This window comes from Somniosus microcephalus, chromosome 10 (assembly GCF_052327205.1).
Source record: "Somniosus microcephalus isolate GS21.2 chromosome 10, FLI_Smic_1.0, whole genome shotgun sequence".
In the NCBI taxonomy this organism is placed as follows: Eukaryota; Metazoa; Chordata; class Chondrichthyes; order Squaliformes; family Somniosidae; genus Somniosus; species Somniosus microcephalus.
Genome location: NC_140996.1, coordinates 8,611,580 through 8,634,984, shown reverse-complemented (window position 1 = coordinate 8,634,984; position 23,405 = coordinate 8,611,580). Strand labels below are relative to the sequence as shown.

Genomic DNA, 23,405 nt, shown 5'->3' with positions numbered 1-23,405 from the left:
AGGTAAGTTCCTCACCACCTTGTTTGGCAGGAGTTCCCTAGGCTCGGTTTCCCCGAGTGCAGCCTACGCTGCAGCTGGCTGCTTCAGGGCAGGGATCTGAAGTGGGCGTTAGGCCTCTTATTTCCATATGCAAAGGGGCTAACACCTGCTTCAGGTGTGGGTAAAGAGCACCTCTTGTTTGTCCTTACCCAGTATCCAGTTGGAAGTGTGCGTGTGATTCCTGCCTGCCATTTTCGGGGAGTAGTCGGCCGTGTAGCACCTGAACAACGGGGGCTATACGCCCCAATTTCTGGGCCCTGATGTTTTTATCTCCGCCCCTGCCTCAGCTCATCCGCTGCTGAAACCCTCATCTATGCTTTTGCTACCACCAAACTTGACTATTCCAATGCTCTCCTGGCCGGCCTCCCAGCTTCCACCCTCCATTGACTTCAGCTCATCCAAAACTCTGCTGCCCCATGTCCTAACTCGCACCAAGTCCCGTTCGCCCACATCACCCCCTGTGCTCGCTGACCTACACTGGGTCCCGGTCTGGCAACACCTCGATTTTAAAATTCTAATCCTCGTGTTCACATCCCTCCATGACCCTCGCCCCCCTCCCTATCTCTGTAACTTCCTCCAGCCCCTACAACCCTCCGAGATCTCTGCGCTCCTCCAATCCTGGCCTCTTGTGCATCCCCGATTTTCATTGCCCCGCCATTGGCGGCCGTGCCTTCAGCTGCCTGGGCCCTAAGAAGAAGAAGCAGCTCTGGAATTCCCTCCCTGAACTCCTCCGCCTCTCTCTCCTCCTAAGGCGCTTCTTAAAACTGACCCCTCTGATCAAGCTTTTTGGTCACCTGACCTAATATCTCCTTCTTTGGCTCAATGTCAATTTTTGTCTGATAACGCTCCTGTGAAACACCTTGGAACATGTTACTACGTTAAAGGCGCTATATAAATGCAAATTGTTATTGTTCACATTGTCTTCAAAGCTTCTGCCAGGTATGAAGAAAAAAATCCACTTGTGAAACTTGTTTTTGTAGCGTAGATGAAATCATAAGCATTAATTTCACCTCGGAACTATGTACTGGATGAGTGTTCTGCATATTACAGATGAATTGTTTGGAGCCTGGAGTTTCTCTTGTTTAAAATTTCAACAAAAAATAGTCACTGCACCGTGGGGTGGAACTTTAACAAGCAGAGTTTACATCTGGGCAGTTCATGCATGGGTAGATCATGTCAGTGTCCAGAAAGCAATGCTGTGTTGTGATACCAATTTAGCTTGTTTTTATTAAGTGTGATTGTACTCTTGCAATTTTACAAAAAATTCAGGCAAATTAGTAAAGAGATTAACACCTTCTAAACAATCAATTTAGCAAATAATCATTGCAAAGTTAAATCTTGTCCGCTAGAATTCTAACCTTTTTATAATACGCATTTCCTGGACAGTGTAATACTAAAACTATTCCAGCTTTTGAAACTAAAAAAATCTAACCATGCCTTTCAAAATACGCTCAGAAAATATTGAGTCATTGGTCATATTTCTGAATTAATATGGTATTTTATTATGTTGACTGGTTGTGATTTATGTGCTTCTGAGAAGCTGTAAAGTTCTATTTTATGTAATACTATAGGCTGTAAGCGTCCTGGGTACCATGTATTGCTGTTAAATTGACTTCCCGGTGGGCGCATCTCTTCTGTTGATCTCAAGCTAAGGCAGCAGATTGGTGCAGAAACTAATTAAGCTATTAAAATAAAAGCTGGTGGTAGTGATGCAAATAGTACACTTAAGGACTGTTTGAGTTCTTATCAGTTTAATTCGTACATTAATTTGCTACAAAGATGCACAGCACCAGTGTTTAAAAAAATTCTGAGCTATAATTGAAAATGTATTTATCTGAACAACCCTTGTTGGTAAGGGTATTAAGGGTTTTGGAACCAGGGAGGGTAGATGGAGTTAAGATACAGATCAGCCATGATCTAATTGAATGTCGGAACAGGCTCGAGGGGCTGAATGGCCTCCTCCTGTTCCTGTGTTCCGAACTGGTGATATAGAATGGTGTCACTTTGAAGAATAATGGTGGCTCTAACGTGCATAACTGCAGGTAATCCTGCAATAATCCCAGGTTGTCATTGTCAGCCAGTGGCCCAGTTGGTAGCACCCTCGCCTCTCAAGTCCCACTCCAGAGCACAGAAATCCAGGCTGACACTCCCAGGGCAGTACTGAGGGAGTGCAGCACTGTCGGAGGTGCCGTCTTTCGGATGAGACGTTAAACCGAGGCCCCCCGATTGCTCTCTCGGGTGGATGGAGAAGATCCCATGGCACTATTTCGAAGAAGAGCAGGGGGAGTTCTCCCCGGCGTCCTGGGGCCAATATTTATCCCTCAATCAACATCACTAAAACAGATTATCTGGTCATTATCACATTGCTGTTTGTGGGAGCTTGCTGTGCCCAAATTGGCTGCTGTGTTTCCTACATTACAACAGTGACTACACTTCAAAAAGTACTTAATTGGCTGTAAAATGCTTTGGGACGTCCGGTGGTCGTGAAAGGTGCTATAGAAATGCAAGTCTTTCTTTTCTTTTTGATCAATGATTCCGCAACTGCATGAGTAGAACACTAGCTTCTGCTTGCCTTGTGCCGGGGTTGTAATATATTAATAACTTGGAGTAAGGTTTTTTAACACTATCAATTGATGAACGTTCTGTCCATTATGTGGACCATTTTGACTTTGCCAATAACAGAAGTTGCATTTCCATTCCAATACCTAGTGTATGTTTTTTGTGTTTTATAAAATAAATTTTGTGAAAGATTTTACCCAAGAGTGGTTAGAATGTGGAACTCTCCACCACATGGAGTGGTTGAGGCGAACAGCATAAGCGAAAGCTAAATAAAGACGTGAGGGAGAAAGGAATAGAAGGTTATGCCGATGGGGTGAGATGAAGAGGGGTGGGAGGAGGCTCGTGTGGAGCAGAAACACCGGCACGGACCAGATGGGCCGAATGGCCTGTTTCTGTGCTGTACATACTATGTATGATTTTGTTTACTTTTTCTACAACTTCTGGAAAAAAAGCGTTTCCCATAAAGCGCTGCTGCTTACCATTATAGAGTCGAAAAATGATCAGAACAATTCTTCAATCACTGTGTGTAACGTAGAATTGCAATCTTTTGTTGCGATGCAGAAATGCTCTTAGTCTTCAAAAGAGTTGACTGAAAATGGTGCTAACCACTGAGATTTTTTTCCTTTGATTAGTACCTTGAATTTGATCTGAATGTAGCAATACGTCAATGGAGATAATTGCCAGACTCAAACGTGTACACATAATGAAAAGAATTTCACAACTACATTTTCCAGCAATGTCACTTATTAACATTTAATTTTTTTTTGAACAGAAGTTGCCTTGTTCTCTTGGGGAGGGCATGTTTTTGTTTTGTGAACAAGCTTCTTTCAAGTTTGCAGGGCTGGTGTTGAAAGTCGAGCAGAACAATTTCTTTCAATTTGGGCAGAAAATGTACACAGGATGATCATTTATGAAATAAGACTCAAAATTCAAGTGACATTTAATAATTTAATGCCCTTAATATATCCCTGTGATCCAAGTTTATTGAGCACATCTTTTTCATCTTTTTGAAATAAAATGTTCTTTGTACTTTGGTCTGCAGGGTTCCTGCTGCTAAACAAGAACAGAAGAGATGGGAGCTGTCAGTCCAGCTGGATGATGGGGTGCATTCTCTTACTGTCTCACCATCGGGGTCATCGTACACTGTAAGCTTGAAACAATATCTCTGCCTTTTAAACCTCGTATAAAGTTGCTAACCCAGCATAGCTGCTCGCCGTCTGCCTTCCTCGAGTGTGCTGTAAATTAGAAATGCAGTTTATTGATCAAAATAAGCCGGATGCGTTATTGTTGAGAGTGTTGAAGACAGAAGCTCCATCTTCCTAATTTTTCTAAGCGAGAGCTACTTTTGCGTTTCCCCAGACTCTCTCAGCGTTAGCTAAATTCAAGATTGTGTTGCTGTATCATGGAAAAGAAAAACCTCTTCAGGCTTTACATATTACTGAGCATAATTTCCCACTTTCAAAGCTTGTGTTGGCAACATTAGTTTAGTAGAATATGCAATGCTTATCGTTTGAATCTGGTTAAAATGCAAAAGTGGTTAGTTTAGGGGCAGGATTTGCGTCACTGCGGTCTCATGTTTAAGACTATGTTGCCCGGTTGATTGACTAGACATAAGTTGAGAAAGCTAATGTTTGGAACCTCTTTTAAGATGAGCCTGCCTCACATGGATTTAATTAGCAGGTCATGTTGCCAACATGTCCGTGTGCTGCGACAGATTTCTCATTTCAATCACCCATAACTAGAAATACCTCACTTCAAATAGGTTTCTTCAAAGGAGGTTTTAGGGTTCAGGATTTTACTGGTGGTTTGATGTTGGATTCCTTTTTACTGAGGAAGCTCTTGTGTTTGTTCAACTGCTTTTATGGAGAAGACATCTTTGCTGTTTGGCTGTTGAAACCACTCCTGTAATAACATCAGCTATTGGTTCCTTTTTTTGTCCTGTGGAACGGATCCCAAAGCATTAAAATATAGAAAGAGATGTACCTTGGCTTCTCATTAATCTGGTCACCATGAATATGTATTTTTTTTAAATGTAGTACAGTCTTTTGATGTCCATTTCCACCAAAGCAATTCCCCTGTGGTTTGATTACCAGTTTCTTTATGAATCACAGATTATGTTGGCCTTTATTTTTACATGGCTGAGTTCATCAAAATACCTGTATTCAAAATAAAAACAGGAAATGCTGGAAGCACTCGGCAGGTCGGGCAGTATCTGTGGGGAGAGAAACAGAGTTAACGGTTCAGGTCGCTGACCTTTCGTCCGAAGGTGTTTCAAAATCCTTACTACTGCGTGTGAACTCTTCCGATGCAAATTGTTACCCTTCACGTACAAATGAATAGGGTGTTATCCAAATAGAGAAGGAAGCTGCGGAATGTTGTCCCTTTGTAGTTGTGGCCTCCAGGTAGCCATATGTCCAGGTGTCAGCCGTGGCTCAGTGGGCAGCACTCTCGCCACTGAGTCAGAGGGTTGTGGGTTCAAGTCCCACTCCAGAGACTGGAGAACAAAAATCTAGGTGGAGTGCTGAGGGAGCGCTGCACCGTTGGAGGTGCCGTCTTTCAGATGAGATGTTAAACCGAGGCCCCGTCTTCCCTCTCAGGTGGATGTAAACAATCTCATGGCAATACATCAACAACAACAACTTACATTTATATAGTGCCTTTAACGTAGCAAAACATCCCAAGGCGCTTCACAGGAGCGATTATCAAACAAAATCTGACACCGGCCACATTAAGGAGATATTAGGACAGATGAGGTAGGTTTTAAAGAGTGTCTTAAAGGGGTAGAGAGGCGGAGAAGTTTAGGAAGAGAATTCCAGAGTTCGCGAAGACGTTCTCCCCGGTGTCCTGGCTAATATTTATCCCTCAACCAACATCACTAAAAAAAAATAGATTATCTGGTCATTATCTCATTGCAGTTTGTGGGAGCTTGCTGTGCGCAAATTGGCTGCCGCGTTTCCCACATTACAACAGTGACCACACTTCAAAAGTACTTCATTGGCTGTACAGCGCTCTGGGATGTCCTGAGGTCATGAAAGGAGCTGTAGAAATGCAAGTTCGTTCTTTATATAGTACGCAGTCTACTTCCTCCACCACCCGCCCCCCCCCCTCGCCTCCCTCTTTTCTCCCAAGCCCAGGAACATGTAGATCCTGTCTTTATATTGAACTTCAGTCTGTTCTACAACAGGAAAGGTTTGTTCAGTTATTCAGTAGTTCCACAGCTCACATTTGTTTATGTAATATACGGTCCTTTCGAAAAAGTTTATTAAAACCTTTCAATAAAATTTTGCACATTTTCCCCAGCTTCACACAGTCCTCATTATCATCAACTTCCCTTTTCGGAATGTGATTTATTATTTTTCATGTTGAATCTCTCAAATCAAGTCAAGCATTATTTGGATTTGTCACTTTGACCGAGCTTGGAGTAGTCACTAAATCCAAGACTTGCCCTTCTCAACATAGACTCTTTCTAGAAACAGATACCCACGATCATTGCATCTTAAAGTTACACATTGACGCGCTCATGGGTGCTCAGCTGGGCTTGTCACAGAGCCTTCAAATGGTCGTCCCATCCTTCTTTTCAGATCTCTCCATGGCCTCGCCCCTCCCTATCGCTGCAACCTCCGCCGAGTTCTCTGCGCTCCTCCCAATTCTGGCTTCATGCGTATCACCCATTTTTATCGCCCCACCATTGGCGGCCGTGCCTTCAGCTGCCTGGGCCCCAAGCTCTGAAATTCCCTCCCTAAACCTCTCTGCCTCTCTTTCCTCCTTTAAGACGCTCCTTAAACGCTATCTCTTTGACCAAGCTACCTGTCCTAATATCTCCTTATGTGGCTCGGTGTCAGATTTTGCCTGATCACGCTCCTGTGAAGCGTCTTGGGTCGTTTTACTACATTAAAGGCGCTATATAAATACAAGTTGTTGTTGTAGGAAAGTGTTGGAAGGTTGATTGGTGCCCTTAACCCTTTTTGTATCGTCAAGATCGTGGAATTCAGCTGTTTTGTGGTTTGCAGATGCTCCGGGTCAGGCACAAAATCAAACGTGAACTTTGAAGCATTTTCAAAACACAGTTTTCATCAAATCATCTGGCATTCACACTGGCTCTTCGCCACTGGTGCTCCAGACCTTTCGTGCCAGGCACTGTCTGAAAAACACTGCTGCCACCCAGTGGTTAAGAGAAACAAAACTCCACTATTCACCTCATTCAATAAGCCAACAGCAGCATTAAGCAAAGCACTGACTCGGCCTGTCACACAACTGGAAGTAGAATGGGCCTATTGAGTGTTGAGTAAAATGGGCCTATATTCTCTGGGGGTAAGAAGAATGAGAGTTGATCTCATTGAAACATATAAAATTCTTAGAGGGCTTGACAGGGTAGATGCTGAGAGGATGTTTCCCCCTGGCTGGAGAGTCTAGAACCAGGGGTCATAGTTTCAGGATAAGGGGTCGGCCATTTAGGACTGAGATGAGGAAAAATTTCTTCACTCAGAGGGTGTTGAATCTTTGGAATTCTCTACCCCAGAGGGCTGTGGATACTCAGTCGTTGAGTATATTCAAGACAGAGATCAATAGATTTTTGGACTCTAGGGGAATCGAGGGATATGGGGATCAGGCGGAGAAGTGGAGTTGAGGTCGATGATCAGCCATGATCTTATTGAATGGTGGAGCAGGCGTGAGGGGCCGTATGGCCGACTCCTGCTCCTATTTCTTATGTTCTTATGGAAGTAGAGCTGGTCTTAGGCTTCTGCCCCTCCTCTTCATTCCCCAGTCGCTAATATGTTAACTTCAGGCTGTATTGGCCCAAATACTGACAGCTTTGTGGCAGGTCCTTGAGTGAGAAATAACCTCAACAAATTTCCAAAAGAGAGGATTTGAGTTGGTGATTTTGGTTTTGAGGCCTGTGACTTGCATGGTAAGATTGGCACATTCCATCCAGTGCTTAGTCGTAGTGTCGATGCTGTCAGCTAAAGCAACAGATTGGCTTCGCTGGCAATATTTTCATATCCAAAGTCATTGGTGTCATCTATGGTGCATCCACTGCTAGCTAGACTGTTTACAAGAAATGACATACAATGAGATTGGACATTGAGAAACCATCAAATGTCAGATAAGGAAAGTCCTGTGACCGTGTTCTAGCTTTGGATGCATTTCCTAGTATAATTATAATGCCTCCATTACTTCTAGATTGGACCTTTATGTTCCTGTGGATTCTGCTTGAACCAGGACCTGTATAGGTCCTCCAGCATAGTCATCCATCCAACAGGTGCCGAACCTTTCAGAGAAAGCGAATTTCATCATTACTCGAGTGAACATGCTGTGGTCTCAGGAAGAACTTTACACATACACCTTTACTATCAACCCCACACTCCACATTTAATAAATTCTGTTTGTCACTCTGAGGGCAGAGCACTCAAGTTGAATAACCCCTAATAGACAAGCTACTATGCACAGTATGCCCCATACTGGCCTCCAGCCCTACAACCCCCTCCGAGATCTCTGCGCTCCTCCAATTCTGGCCTCTTGAGCATCCCCGATTTTCATCGCTCCACCATTGGCGGCCGTGCCTTCAGCTGCCGAGGCCCTAAGTCCCTCCCTAAACCTCTCCGCCTCTCTCTCCTACTTTAAGACGCTCCTTAAAATCTCCCTCTTTGACCCAGCTTTTGGTTACCCGCCCAAATATCTCTCTATGTGGCTCGGTGTCAAATTTTGTTTGATAATCGCTCCTGTGACATGCCTTGGGGCGTTTTACTACGTTAAAGGTGCTGTATAAATGCAAGTTGTTGTTGTCATTGGTTTTTACTCGACTAATGGTGAAGGAGTTCACCAGCTGGTTCAGTTTTGCAGAATCTTGTTGATTTGTTGCACTTACATAGATGCAATGGCTCCGATATTTACGGGGAGGTGGCGAGAGGGGCCGGGGGGGCCCAGGAAGGCGGAGGTGCTCCGAATTTAAGGGTAGCTCCTCATTATCACTTTTTAAAATTCCTGTTTCCCTGGCAGCTGGACAGATTGGAAGGCTGGCCAAGAGCCGTGGGGGGGAAACCAGTGGTAAAAGGTCGCAGCCGGGGACCGGAAAAGATCGGGGCATGGTGACGGGGGTGGGGCGCGGAAAATCACGGGGGTGGGGGGGCAGGGTGTTAGGGAGATTGTGGAGGGGGGCCGGGTGTTAGGGAGATTGTGGAGGGGGGGCCGGGTGTTGGGGAGATTGTGGAGGGGGGGGCGGGTGTTGGGGAGATTGTGGAGGGGGGGGCCGGGTGTTGGGGAGATTGTGGAGGGGGGGGGCCGGGTGTTGGGGAGATTGTGGAGGGGGGGCCGGGTGTTGGGGAGATTGTGGAGGGGGGGGCCGGGTGTTGGGGAGATTGTGGAGGGGGGGGCCGGGTGTTGGGGAGATTGTGGAGGGGGGGCCGGGTGTTGGGGAGATTGTGGAGGGGGGGCCGGGTGTTGGGGAGATTGTGGAGGGGGGGCCGGGTGTTGGGGAGATTGTGGAGGGGGGGGCCGGGTGTTGGGGAGATTGTGGAGGGGGGGGGCCGGGTGTTGGGGAGATTGTGGAGGGGGGGCCGGGTGTTGGGGAGATTGTGGAGGGGGGGGCCGGGTGTTGGGGAGATTGTGGAGGGGGGGGCGGGTGTTGGGGAGATTGTGGAGGGGGGGCCGGGTGTTGGGGAGATTGTGGAGGGGGGGCCGGGTGTTGGGGAGATTGTGGAGGGGGGGGCCGGGTGTTGTGGAGATTGTGGAGGGGGGGGGGCCGGGTGTTGGGGAGATTGTGGAGGGGGGGCCGGGTGTTGGGGAGATTGTGGAGGGGGGCCGGGTGTTGGGGAGATTGTGGGGGGGGCCGGGTGTTGCGGAGATTGTGGAGGGGGGGGCCGGGTGTTGGGGAGATTGTGGAGGGGGGGGCCGGGTGTTGGGGAGATTGTGATTGGGGGGGGCCGGGTGTTGGGGAGATTGTGGAGGGGGGACCGGGTGTTGGGGAGATTGTGGAGGGGGGAAACGTAGATCGCGGGGGGGGGGGCGGGGGGAGAGGGAGATCACGGGTGGGGAGTGAGATTGCGGGGACAGAGGCAGATCGCGGCAGTGGATTTGCGTGAGGGGGCAGCACTCCTTGCTCCTCCTGGCCCTCGAGCAGTGCTGGAAAAGCATTTAACCTGCTGTAGTCGGCGTTTCCTGCTCCCTTTAGCTACTGGGGTTCCTGAGCCCCAATCTGAGGAACGCATCTTCATTTAAATATTATAATCACGGACCCTCCTCTCCAGAGCTGGTTACTCGCCCCACCCCCAAACCTGCTGCAGTTAAACCGGAATTAGGTGTATTTGTGGCCGTTTAGAGTCGGGCTTTATATATTTACTGATTTAACCCACCCGACCCTCTCCCGCCCATCGTGGGGTGTTAAATATCCCCCCATTGAGTCGACAGCACAGAAACAGGCCATTCGGCCCAACTGGTCCACGCTACTGCTCCACATGAGCCTCCTCCCACCCTACTTCATCTCACCCTCCTCCCACCCTACTTCATCTCACCCTATCAGCATATCCTTCTATTCCTTTCTCCCTGATGTACTTATCATAGAATCATTGAAATTTACAGCACAGAAGGAGGCCATTCGGCCCATCATGTCTGTGCCGGCAGACAAAGAGCTACCCACCCTAATCCCATTTTCCAGCACTTGGTCCGTTGCCCTGTCGGTTACGGCACTTCAAGTGCATATCCAAGTACTTTTTAAATGTAGTGAGGGTCTCTGCCTCGACCACCCTTTCAGGCAGTGAGTTCCAGACCCCCACTGCCATCTGGGTGAAAAAAATTCTCCTTAACTCCCCTCTAAACCTCCGATCAATTACTTTAGATCTATGCTCCCTGGTTATTGACCTCTCTGCTAAGGGAATTAGGTCCTTCCTATCCCCTCATAATTTTATACACCTCAATCAAGTCTCCCCTCAGCCTCCTCTGTTCCAAAGAAAACAACCCCAGCCGATCCAATCTTTCCTCATAGCTAAAGTTTCCCAGCCCAGGCAACATCCTCGTAAATCTCCTCTGCACCCTCTCTAGTGCAATCACATCCTTCCTGTAATGTGGTGACCTGAACTGCACGCAGTACTCTAGCTGTGGCCTAACTAGTGTTTTATACAGTTCAAGCATAACCTCCCTGCTCTTATATTCTGTGCCTCGGCTAATAAAGGAAAGTATCCTGTATGCCTTCTTAACCACCTTATCTACCTGTCCTGCTACTTTCAGGGATCTGTGGACATACACTCCAAGGTCCCTCTAATCCTCTACACTTCTCACTGTCCTACTATTTATAGTATATTCCCTTGCCTTGTTAGCCCTCCCCAAATGCATTACCTCACACTTCTCCAGATTGAATTCCATTTGCCACTGTTCTGCCCACCTGACCAATCCATTGATATCTTCCTGCAGTCTGCAGCTTTCTTCTTCACTATCAACCACACGGCCAATTTTTGTATCATCTACAAACTTCTTAATCATACTTCCTACATTCAAGTCCAAATCATTGATATATACCACAAAAAGCAAAGGACCCAGTACTGAGCCCTGCGGAACCCCACTGGAAACAGCCTTCCAGTCATAAAAATACCCTTCGACCATTACCCTCTGCTTCCCCTTAAATGCATCTATGCTGTTCACCTCTCTTGTGGCAGCGAGTTGCACATTCCCGCCACTCTCTGGGTAAAGAAGTTTCTCCTGAGTTCCCTATTGGATTTACTAGTGACTATCTTATATTTAGTAACCTTTTAAGAGAACAGTTTACCCTTGTTGTCCGAAGCAATCAAGCTTAACCAGGTACCAGCTAGCTCCTTACCATGGTATCTTTGGGTTCTGGTGGCAGTCTTTGTTCCATCTCCTGCCCTGTGACAAATTTCTCTTTGAAGAGCCTTGGTTCAACTACATAGCGCATGGCATATCAGCAGAGCTGAGTTGTGAGCTGTCTGGTTAGCCTTGTTTCAAAGAGCATATCTGCTACAAATCAGTGAGAGAGTCTGCAAAAACAAAGTGACTTGCGAGTTACATCCGAGACAGGGTGAAGCTCAATCCCACCTTCTGCGTTTCAATAACATTGCAAGTCTGTTGTTTTCAAAATCTTATGAAGATATCAGTTCAGCGGGCCACTGTTGCTCAGAATGCGACAGCAGATGAACTTGCACAAAGATGCAAGTGATCTTTTGTATTCATAGAATCGTACAGCACAGAACGAAGCCATTCGGCCCATCGTGCCTGTGCCGGCTCTTTGAAAGAGCTCTCCAATTAGTCCCACTCCCCCTGCTCTTTCCCCGTAGCCCTACAAATTTCTCCTTTTCTAGTATTTATCCAATTCCCTTTTGAAAGTTACCATTGAATTTGCTTCCACCGCCCTTTCAGGCAGCGCGTTCCAGATCACAACAACTCGCTGCGTAAAATTTGCTTCTCATCTCCCCTCTGTTTCTTCTGCCAATTATCTTAAATCGGTGTCCTCTGGTTACCGACCCTCCTGCCAGCTGGTACTTGAAGTTAGTCACAGATGGACCTGGTGGTGATTTACCAGGGTAAGAGTTCACACACATTTGGCAGCAAGAGTCAAAACAACTGGACTGTGACCCTTGGCTTTGTTCTCTTAAACAAAAATTTCCTGCATAGCCTTCTCTGTTTCCCCTCTTTCTCCAAGGGCATTCATAGGTACGGTGGTGTCGTGGTTATGTTATTGGACTGGTAATCCAGAGGCCTGGACTAATAATCCAGTAGAACATGAGTTCAGATCCCACCATGGCAGTTGGAGAATTTCAATTCAGTTTTTTTTTTAAATCTGGAAATAATAAGTTGGTCTCTGTAACCAAAGGAATCATGATGCTGTCGAATTGTCGTAAAAACCCAACTGGTTCACTAATGTCCTTTAGGGAAGGAAACCAGATACCAGTTCAAGAAGGCGGCCCACCACCACCACCTCAGGGCTACTAGGGTTGGGTAATAAATGTCGGCCTTGCCAGCAACGTCCACATCCTGAGAATTAATTTTTTTTAATTTCAAATATTTGGATGGAGGAAACAACAATGATTTGGGTAATTCCCTATCAATGGAAACCTGTTTCTTGGGCATTGTTGCCCGGAAGATCAGTCCAACCTTATTAAATCCCCTACAACCATTACCAATTAGCACAGCAGGCAGTTAAGAAGGGAGATGGTATGTTGGCCTTCGTAGCGAGAGGATTCGAGTACAGGAACAAGGATGTCTTGCTGCAGTTGTACAGGGCCTTGGTGAGACCACACCTTGAGCATTGTGTGCAGTTTTGGTCGCCTTATCTGAGGAAGGATGCTCTTGCCACGGAGGGAGTGCAGCGAAGATTCACCAGGCTGATACCTGGGATGGCAGGAATGACGTATGAGGAGAGATTGGGTCGATTGGGCTTATATTCGCTGGAGTTTAGAAGAATGAGAGGGGATCTCATTGAAACTTATAAAATTCTAACAGGACTAGACAGACTAGATGCAGGAAGGATGTTCCCGATGGTGGGGGAGTCCAGAACCAGGGGTCACAGTCTAAGGATAAGGGGTAAGCCATTTAGGACAGAGATGAGGAGGAATTTCTTCACCCAGAGAGTGGTGAACCTGTGGAATTCTCTACCATAGAAGGCAGTTGAGGCCAATTCATTAAATATATTGAAGAAGGAGTGAGATATATTTCTTAAGGCTAAAGGGGTCAAGGGATATGGGGAGAAAGCAGGGTTCGGGTACTGAATTTGGATGATCAGCCATGATCTCATTAAATGGCGGAGCAGGCTCGAGGGGCCGAATGGCCTACTCCTGCTCCTATCTTCTATATTTCTAGCAGCCCAGGTATTGCAACCCTTTGACATGTGCTATTATATTGAAGTTAGTCAATTTTTAAAAATTTTTACCTATCAGACTCCAAAAAAATCAGTGGAAAATAAAATAATTTTAGTATAATTTCCCATGTTTGCACAGTGAAAGTTCTCCCTGGGACAGGTGAGCCACTGTATGTTTTGTCACAACGAGTCTTTGGAATTCAACAGCAATATGGGCCCCACCACTGAACCGTGCCAAGTATCGCCTCTACCGAAGCACTTCAATTTTTTATTCCAACTCTTTTTTATATTCATTTATGGTATGTAGACGTCGTTGGCAAATCCAGCATTTACTGTCAATCCCTAATTGCCCCTGAGAAGGTGGTGGTGAGCCGTCATCTTGAACCGCTGCAGTCCGTGTGGTGAAGGTACTCCCACAGTGCTGTTAGGGAGGGAGTTCCAGGATTTTGACCCACCAGCGATGAAGGAACAAAGATATATTTCCAAGTCAGGCTGGTGTGTGACTTGGAGGGGAACTTGGAGGTGGTGGTGTTCCCGTGTGCCTGCTGCCCTTGTCCTTCTAGGTGGAAGAGGTCGCGGGTTTGGGAGGTGCTGCCGAAGAAGCCTTGGCGAGTTGCTGCAGTGCACCTTGTAGATGGTACACACTGCAGCCATGGTACACCGGTGGTAGAGGGAGTGAATGTTTAAGGTGGTGGATGGGGTGCCGATCAAGCGGGCTGGTTTGTCCTGGATGGTGTTGAGCTTCTTGAGTGTTGTTGGAGCTGCACTCATCCAGGCAAGTGGAGAGTATTCCATCACACCCCTGACTTGTGCCTTGTAGATGTGGAAAGGCTTTGGGGAGTCAGGAGATGAGTCACAGAAGTCCCAGCCTCTGACTTAGGTGCTGTGCATCAAAATCTAACAGGTCTGATAACGCTCCTTTGAAGCGGCTTGGGACATTTTACTATGATAAAGGCACTATATAAATGCAAGGTGTTGTTGTTGATAGAACATGGAAAAGCTCCCTCCACTTTTTTGCCAGTAAGATAGTAAGAAGGGAAAATTTGCCATGGTTCCTTCTCCTGATAGCTGCACAGCAATCCCTACTTGGAAGGACCCAGGAATGCTTGTTGGATGAGGGCACTATTGGGCTCGGCTGTAAGATATCTCAACAGCACTCATTGTGAAGGTTCACGCATAAAAAACGGTGACTTTGAGGTGTTCAAAGGCAGCCAGCTCCTGTGGAACCATACTGCAGTGAGGAGGGGGTGGGGGGGAAGTGAGTCAACACTCCCAGGACAGGAGGGAAGAAAACAAAGCAAAGGCTTGTGCTGCTGTACTAGTGCCACCTTGTCTTAAATCTCAGCAAATTTCATAATGTAGCCTATTTAACTGTCCTTTTCCGAATCTTCAGTAGTTGCAAGATTGAACAGATGAAAAGCCTGAATGTTTATGGTAAAATAAAATTTTCCTGCCTTGCAATGATTACTTATTCCTCATTAAAATTCTAAATGAGTTATTCCTGAAAAGTCTTCCGATTAGATAATGTCTTTAAGAAAATTCAGATACCATTAAACGGTTAGCAGTATTTTCAAATACATCTCCCAAGCTGTGTCCCAACCGAGAGTGCAGATTTTTTGAGAGAAAAGTTCTGTGCGACTAAAATGAAAATGTTAATGATGTTGTAATTATTGATGCAGTGAAGAATTGCTTCTGTATTCCCTAGAGGGTTGAATTATTATACACAAGCCCTAATGTGCAGGTTGAAATGTGTCACAAGAATTTACATTCAGCACTTGTTAAATTGCAGTAAATGTAGCATATCAAGGTAGGTGTAAAAGTCGGATGACTATTTGTTACTTATTTTAAATTGCTTGAAACCTTCGTAACCAGAGACAGCTGTTCCGAGGTCCACTGCTGGTCCCCAGGGATAACTTCAAGACGATGTTGTTGGGCCCTGTCTTTTATGGCAGAAGTAATAAACATGACAGGCTGTTGGGTTACCATCTGTTTAAAATGGCTACTGCTTTGTTCACAGTAGCGGACTTGGGATCTGTTTTCTGTCTGTCTTCACTGTAACAGTCTTATTTGGTGTCACAACAGGTGGAGGTTGATGGAAAGACGCTAAGTGTGACCAGTGAATGGGACCTTGCTTCACCCTTGTTGCCTGTCAGCATTGATGGTACCCAAAGGACCGTTCAGGTATATTTAACCACAGTTCAGTTATCTGACTTTTTTTTAAAAAAGAGAGTAATCCGCATGAGCTACTTTTGAGATGGGCTGCTCAGAATGTGACTGTAAGACGGCTAAAGAACATACAAGGTAATGTATAGGTGACAGGGAATTTTACTGCATCCTGATCATAAACGAATAATTTTTTTGTTAATACAGTAACTATAGTGTATTTTAATATTTAAAAAATAAATGCATTTAGTACGGTGATAAATTGTATGTTTCCTGGCCAATATTTATCCCTCAACCAACATGTAAAAACAGATGATCTGGTCGTTATCACATTGCTGTTTGTGGGAGCTTGCTGTGCGCAAATTGGTAGCCGCGTTTCCCACATTACAACAGTGACTCCACTTCAAAAGTACTTCATTGGTTGTAAAGCGTTTTGGGACGTCTGGAGATCGTGAAAGGCGCGATATAAATTTCTTTCTTACATGAATAGAAAGATGAACCACATGCATATATACTTTAGTGAGAAAAATGCAAACCATTTCAGGACTGCAGTCCTAGTCCTCTCTGCAAGAAGTTCCTGTTAAAATATTGTGTTTGTTTAGAAAATATGTAACACAGCCGACGTTCCCGCTGCGGCCGTGCAGCATTCTGGAGGTACCGCGCAGGCCACTCACCGGCTTTTACATGGAAGAAACCGCGGAGACGCGAAAATTTGAATGGGCCGTGCGGCCAGTTAAAGGGACAGCGCGCGAAAAAAAATATCAGCGGGAACATTGAATATAGCTAGAAATTTTCTTCACTACTTTTTTTGCTGTGTATGATAGGTATATGATACATACGTTGGAAAATTGACAAGGGCATTCACTGCTCCAGTCATACAGCAGAGAGAGATGATCCTTTAACTCGAGAGTTTGCTAATACTTGGTTTCCTAACACAGCTTGAAATGCAGCCACACTGCTGTTCCACTGATGCGGTTTTAAAAATAAGTCTTCCAATAAAGGACCTCTGTGACTTCACGGAGATCAGGACCTTGAATGCAGCCACCCATTATTAGTCACTCGCGCGTGATGATCAAAAACTCATTTTAATTTTTTCTTTTAAAATGGAAAATGACCTCAAAACAGTCTAGCGAAATATTTAATTGTGTCAAGATTCTAAGACGGGGGATTCTGTAAATAGCTAGAATTAGCCTGTTTATTGGTCAATAGCTAACTTTATGGAACATTTAGAAGGGAATTCCAGTCTAATTATAGTCAGGCATGATGTAGTAGTCTAGGAAGGTAAGCTGTATTTGTGGCCGTGTTTATTTTGATTCCTAATAGCTGGGCTAGGGGAGGGTAGTGAAGAGAAATGACCTTGGAAAACAATTCTGGCCACGCTGACTCCCTTGGAAACAACCTTTCTGAAATTGGTGAGCAGTATTCTGTTGGAACCATGTATACCCTTGATGTTCCAGAGACTTGTTATGGTTTCTGTCCGCAAGAGAGGGGATCTGAGTGAATTTGAAAACTATAGTTGTCATTGCACACCTATCGGACACTCGGGAGGACAGCAGGGCAATCAGAAAGCAACAGGCAGACTTTCTCCTGAGGAATATGTTGTGTGGGGGGTGGCTTTACAGAAGATCGCAGAACATAGTAAGATTCTGGGGAACCACACTTGCACCGCTTTCATAGAATCATAGAAATTTACAGCACAGAAGGAGGCCATTCGGCCCATCATGTCTGTGCTGCCTGAAAAAGAACTATCCAGCCTAATCCCACTTTCCAGCTCTTGGTCCGTAGCCCTGCAGGTTACGGCACTTCAGGTGCATATCCAAGTACTTTTTAAATGTGATGAGGGTTTCTGCCTCTACCACCCTTTCAGGCAGTGAGTTCCAGACCCTCACCACCCTCTGGGTGAAAACATTGCTCCTCAACTCCCCTCTAATCCTTCTACTGATTACTTGAAATCTATGCCCCCAGTTATTGACCTCTCTGCTAAGGGAAATAGGTCCTTCCTATCCACTCTATCTAGGCACCTCATAATTTTATACACCTCAATTAAGTCTCCCCTCAACCTGTTCTGTTCCAAAGAAAACAACCCCAGTCTAACCGATCTTTCCTCATCGCTAAAATTCTCTAGTTCCTCGGTTTGTATACGGCCTAGAGCTTCATGCAGCCCTCCTGACATAGCTGGAAGCCATGGGAGTATGTGTCAAAATCTTGGATATTATTCAAGATGTGTTCTCCACTTACAAGACCAAGTAAGGGAGGTAAAAGACTCACTGAATCTCACTTTACCACAAGGAGAGTGAGGCAAGGTTATCCAAGGTCATCCACCCTATTTAGTGTCTTCACAAACAGTGGACATAAGAAATAGGAGCGGGCGTAGGCCATTCGGCCCTTCGAGCCTGCTCCGTCATTCAATGAGATCATGGCTGATCTTCTACCTCAACTCCATTCACCGGCACTATCCCCATATCCCTTGATGCCCTTACTAGTCACAAATCTATCAACTTCTGTTTTGAATATACCCAATCACTGAGCCTCCACCGCCCTCTGGGGTAGAGAATTCCAAAGATTCACCACCCTCTGTGTGAAGAAATTCCTTCTCATCTCAGTCCTGAATGACCTACCCTTTATCCTGAGGCTGTGGCCCCTGGTTCTAGACTCCCCAGCCAAGGGAAACATTCTCCCAGCATCCATCCTATCAAGCCCTCTAATAATTTTGTATGCTTCAATGAGATCCCCTCTCATTCTTCTGAATTCAAGAAAATACAGGCCTAGTTTACTCAATCTCTTTTCATACGACAGTTTAACCATCCCAGGAATCAATCTCGTGAACCTTTGTTGCACTCCCTCTATGGCAAGTATATCCTTCCTTAGGTAAGGAGACCAAAATTGTACACAGTACTCCAGGTGTGGTCTCACCAAGTCCTTATATAATTGGAGTAAGACTTCTTTACTCCTGTACTCAAATCCTCTTGTAATGAAGACCAACATACCATTTGCCTTCCTAATGGTTTGCTGCACCTGCACATTCACTTTCAGTGACTCATGTACAAGGACACCCAGGTCCCTTTGAGCATCTGCATTCCCCGATCTTTCACCATTTAGGAAAAGCCCTGCCTTTCTGTTTTTTTCTACCAAAGTGGATAACTTCACATTTATCCACATTATATTCCATCTGCCATGTTCTCGCCCACTCACTGAGCCTGTCGAGATCCCCTTGAAGCCTCTTCACATCCTCTTCACAACTGACACTGCCACCTAGCTTTGTATCATCAGCAAATTTGGAAATGTTACATTTAGTCCCCTCATCCAAATCATTGATATAGATTGTGAATAGCTTGGGCCCAAGCACCGATCCTTGCAGTACCCCACGAGTCACAGCCTGCCATCCTGAAAAAGACCCGTTTATCCCTGCTCTTTGTTTTCTGTCTGTTAACCAATTCTCAATCCACGCTAGTATATTACCCCCAATTCCATGTGCCCTAATTTTGTTCACCAACCTTATCGAAGGCCTTCTGAAAATCCAGATACACCACATCTACCAGTTCCCCTTTATCTACTCCACTAGTTACATCCTCAAAGAACTCCAATAGGTTTGACAACCATCAGAAATCCATACCTAGAAATCCTGGTGGATGCCAAACTTTAGCCTGCAGACAGTCTTGTGGAACTGCACTGAGAACGAGGGGAAGGGTGCTTCATTATTTTCCATCTTCCTTCAATTATTGCTAAAATCCATTTCAGGATCTGATAGGAACGGGAGTCGGCCATTCAGCCCCTCGAGCATTCAACACTTGAGCGTGCCCAGTCTCGCTCTGAGTACGTTCTAATGATCTATACTTTGTGCCTGCCTTATATACATTAAATCACTGGTTATATTATGGGAATTTGAGTGTCTGGCAAACCCCAAACCAAGCATCCTCCTAACCACTTCTGCACATTCCAAAACAGGCAGAAACAGTCAACCAAATAGTTCCCATGCAATGATCCCATAAACACAAGGGGGGAAAATTGGGTCGCGCCCCCTTTGGGGCGCTACTTGTGGCGCCCTGAAAACGTTAGCGCCCCTGCGCCCGAAATTCACCGGAAGCGCCCCGCCTCCCTCTTGGGGCGCTGCGAGTGAATATCACTGCGCTACGTGCCGCAGCGCCACGCTCTGCGGCACGTCGCGCCATGGTATTGTAGACCTTTCTCCCCTTATTAAAGGGGAGGGGCCTAGTGCAGCACGACCCGGGGCCCAGCTGGGCCACCAGGGATCCGAGTACCGGCAAAAGAGCCCAGCACTCAAGAGAAGTGCCGGACTCATGGAGCACAGTGGGGGGGGCTTCACAGAAGGCCGGGGACGGAAAAGCGGGTAGGTGCTGGCAGGCGGCCAGCAACAAAAATGGCCGCCCAGCACGTCCCTTTAATTTGAGCCGTCCCGGCCACAGGTAGGCCCCCTTGACCCAGTCAGACATAGCGTCCGGCAGTAAGTCAGGGGGCGCTACCGAAGATCGTGGCTGGGACGCGGCGCACGGCGATGACGTCATCGCTGGCAGCGCAGCGCCGCGGGGCAGTAACGGTTACCGCCGCTAACCTCCCGCCGAAGGCGCTAGTTGCTTTGGGCCCCGTTAGCACCCTCTCAGCGCTAACGGGAGGCGCAAATCAACCGAATTTCCCCCCCCAGAAAACCACAGTAGACAAAATATCTTTTGACGTAGGTGTATGAGGACAGCTACACAAACTGCTGACGATAACAACTTTAAATCTAAAAGGCCTATTCTACTTTAAAAGCCTGAGCAAAGTATTTTTCTCACATATTCTTGGGGGGGGGGGGGGTGGGGTGGGTTCCTTTTGAGGTGTGCCTTCGACGCCATCAACCGTGAGGGATTATGGAGTGTCCTCCTCAAATTCGTCTGCCCTCAAAAGTTTGTCACCATCCTCCGCCTGCTTCACGACGACATGCAAGCCGTGATCCTGACCAACGGATCCACCACAGACCCAATTCACGTACGGACCAGGGTCAAGCAAGGCTGTGTCATCGCATCAACGCTCTTCTCGATCTTCCTTGCTGCAATGCTCCATCTCACCCTCAGTAAGCTCCCCGCTGAAAGTGGAGCTAATCTACAGAACAAACGGGAAACTGTTCAACCTCCGTCGCCTCCAGTCCAGATCCAAGGTTGTCCCATCCTCTGTCATCGAGTTACAGTATGCAGACGACGCTTGCGTCTGCGCACACTCTGAGGTCAAACTCCAAACCATCGTCAACACCTTCACCGAAGCGTACGAGAGCATAGGCCTTACACTAAACATCTGTAAGACAAAGGTCCTCTACCAACCTCCTCCCGCCAGATAGTACTGCTCCCCGATGATCAAAATCCATGACGAGGCCTTGGACAACGTGGACCACTTTCCATACCTCGGGAGCCTACTGTCAACAAGGGCAGATGTCGATGACGAAGTCTAACACCGCCTTCAGTGTGCCAGTGCAGCCTTCGGTCACCTGAGGAAGAGAGTGTTTGAACATCAGGACCTCAAACCCAGCACTAAGCTCATGGTCTACAGAGCAGTAGTGATACCCGCCCTCCTGTATGCTTCAGAGACATGGACCATGTACAGCAGGCACTTCAAAGCACTAGAGAGGTACCACCAATGCTGCCTCCGCAAGATCCTGCAAATCCATTGGCAGGATAGGCGCACCAACGTCAGTGTTCTCGCTCAGGCCAACATCGAAGTTTTGACCACGCTCGATCAGCTCTGTTGGACGGGCCACATCATCCGTATGTCCGATACGAGACTCCCAAAACAAGCGCTCTACTCGGAGCTCCGACAACGGCAAGAGAGCCCCAGGTGGGCAGAGGAAACGCTTCAAGGACACCCTCAAAGCCTCCTTGAAAAAGTGCAACATCCCCACCGACACCTGGGAATCCCTGGCCCAAGACCGCACCAAAGTGGAGGGAGAAGCATCCAGGAAGGCGCCGAACACCTCGAGTCTCTTCGCTGGGAGCAAGCGGAAGCCAAGCGCAAGGAACGCACGTCAACCCAAGCACCCCACCCACCCGCCCCTTCAACCACCGTCTGCCCCACTCGTGACAGAGACTGTAGGTCCCACATTGAACTCATCAGTCACCTGAGAACTCATTTTTTAATGTGGAAGCAAGTCACCCTCGGTTCCGAGTGACTGCCTAAGAAGAAGAAGGGGGGGTTCCAAGATGACACGATGGAAGATTGGAATCAAGTCAACCCCTCCCAGGGTACCGTTAATGATTGGCCAGCCTGGCCTGGCTCCCTAATGCAACCTATTTGAGGTAGACCTATTACTGGGGACTGGCATTCTTTCCTATGGACTCCAGATAACCATGAAGGTCTTACGTCCCAATGGGTAGGATAGTCCTGGCTGGACGAGCTGCGGAAAGCAATTGTACTAAACTATGTGGGCTTAACATTAAACTTCAGCAGTACCCGACCTTGCACACGTGGGGGTGCCTAAGCTCTCTAGACTCGTGTACGTGGAAATGTCCCTACAGGGAAAGAGTGTACATCCCATATTGAGCAATGAGAAACCCTACAGGTTGGTGCAGATATCTCAGTAGCTTCGGTTGGAGACTCTTAAACATGGTGATGAGTTCCATGTGTGTCAGACAACTGGCCGACCGAGAAAAAAAGATACTTATTGGCTTGTTTAATGATGTATCTCAAATAGACGATATAAAAATGACCTCGACAGTTACATGGGTAAACTGGAGTTGGTCTTCTCGTAGCAGAGAAGACTAAGAGGAGATTTGATAGCGACGTTAAAAATCATGATGGGTTTAGATAGAGTACATGAAGAGAAACTGTTTCCAATGGCTGAAGGGTCGATAACCAGAGGGCACAGATTTAAGGTGATTGGCAAAAGAACCAGAGGCGACGTGAGGAAAAACTTTTTAACTCAGCGAGTGATTAGGATTTGGAATGCGCTGCCTGATAGGGTGGTGGAGGCAGATTCAAAAGGGATTTGGATAATTACTTGAAGGAAGAAAAATTGCGGGGGAGTGGAACTAACTGGATTGCTCTTTGTAGAAGCCCAGCGCAGGCTCAGTGGCCGAATGGCCTCCTCCTCTGCTGTGCTGTTCTATGATTATAGTTTAACTTACTCCACAGTGGCAATTGTATAACGGTGGACATTTTTTTGTGTTTCATGTAAAGATAATCTGGAGATTGTCACAGAATGAACGAGGGACCTATGAAGCCAGTTTTCTGCCGAATTGTCCGACCTCCACCAACAACTGCGTCAATTTGATTTGCACCCCAGTTTTTTTTTTTAAAAAGACACACGGAGTTAAATATTTGATTACTAACCAGAAACGAAGGGGGAAATTCTAACCTAACCCGCTCATTCAGAAACTGACGGTATCGGGGGCAACGCTGGTTTTGCATAAGTGGAGAGCAATACCTGGCGGGGAATAAAACCAGCATTCTCCCGATCCCGTCAGTTTCTGAACGAGCGGGTTTCCTGCTCGGCCAAGTTGGGTTAAAATTACCCCTTAAGTCACAGAACTTAATTCAAACTTGTTTGTTTTGATAATAGATCAATCAGATTTTACCCAGACCAGTTGCTAAAGTCATACTTGAAAGTGAAATGGTGGCTCAGTTAGTCATGCTCTGATTACCTGAGCCATGCGGAGCAGGGAGGTTCCAGGTATGTGCTAAGTTACCCGTGCCACTGGTAGGGCGCTACAGTTGTCATATTTGGATTAGAGAGAGAGAAATCGGACAGCATACCTGCTCCTGGTGGATATGTATGCATGTGGGCCGGATCAGGCTTGCTTCTGATGAAGTCAATATTTGCTGCTAAGAACATAAGAATTAGGAGCAGGAGTCGGCCATT

General features: G+C 46.5%; 1 protein-coding gene across 4 annotated transcripts in view; it reads left to right on the top strand.

Annotated features, from left to right (window-relative positions):
• The window catches only part of pcca (propionyl-CoA carboxylase subunit alpha), a 554,750-nt gene that overhangs the window by 329,875 nt on the left and 201,470 nt on the right, over positions 1-23,405 (top strand). For all 4 annotated transcript variants that reach the window (XM_085998400.1, XM_085998401.1, XM_085998399.1 and 1 more), the window contains 2 exons: positions 3,641-3,743; positions 15,482-15,580. In XM_085998400.1, the coding sequence (XP_085854526.1) occupies positions 3,641-3,743; positions 15,482-15,580 (202 nt within the window). The remainder of the gene's footprint in view (positions 1-3,640; positions 3,744-15,481; positions 15,581-23,405) is intronic.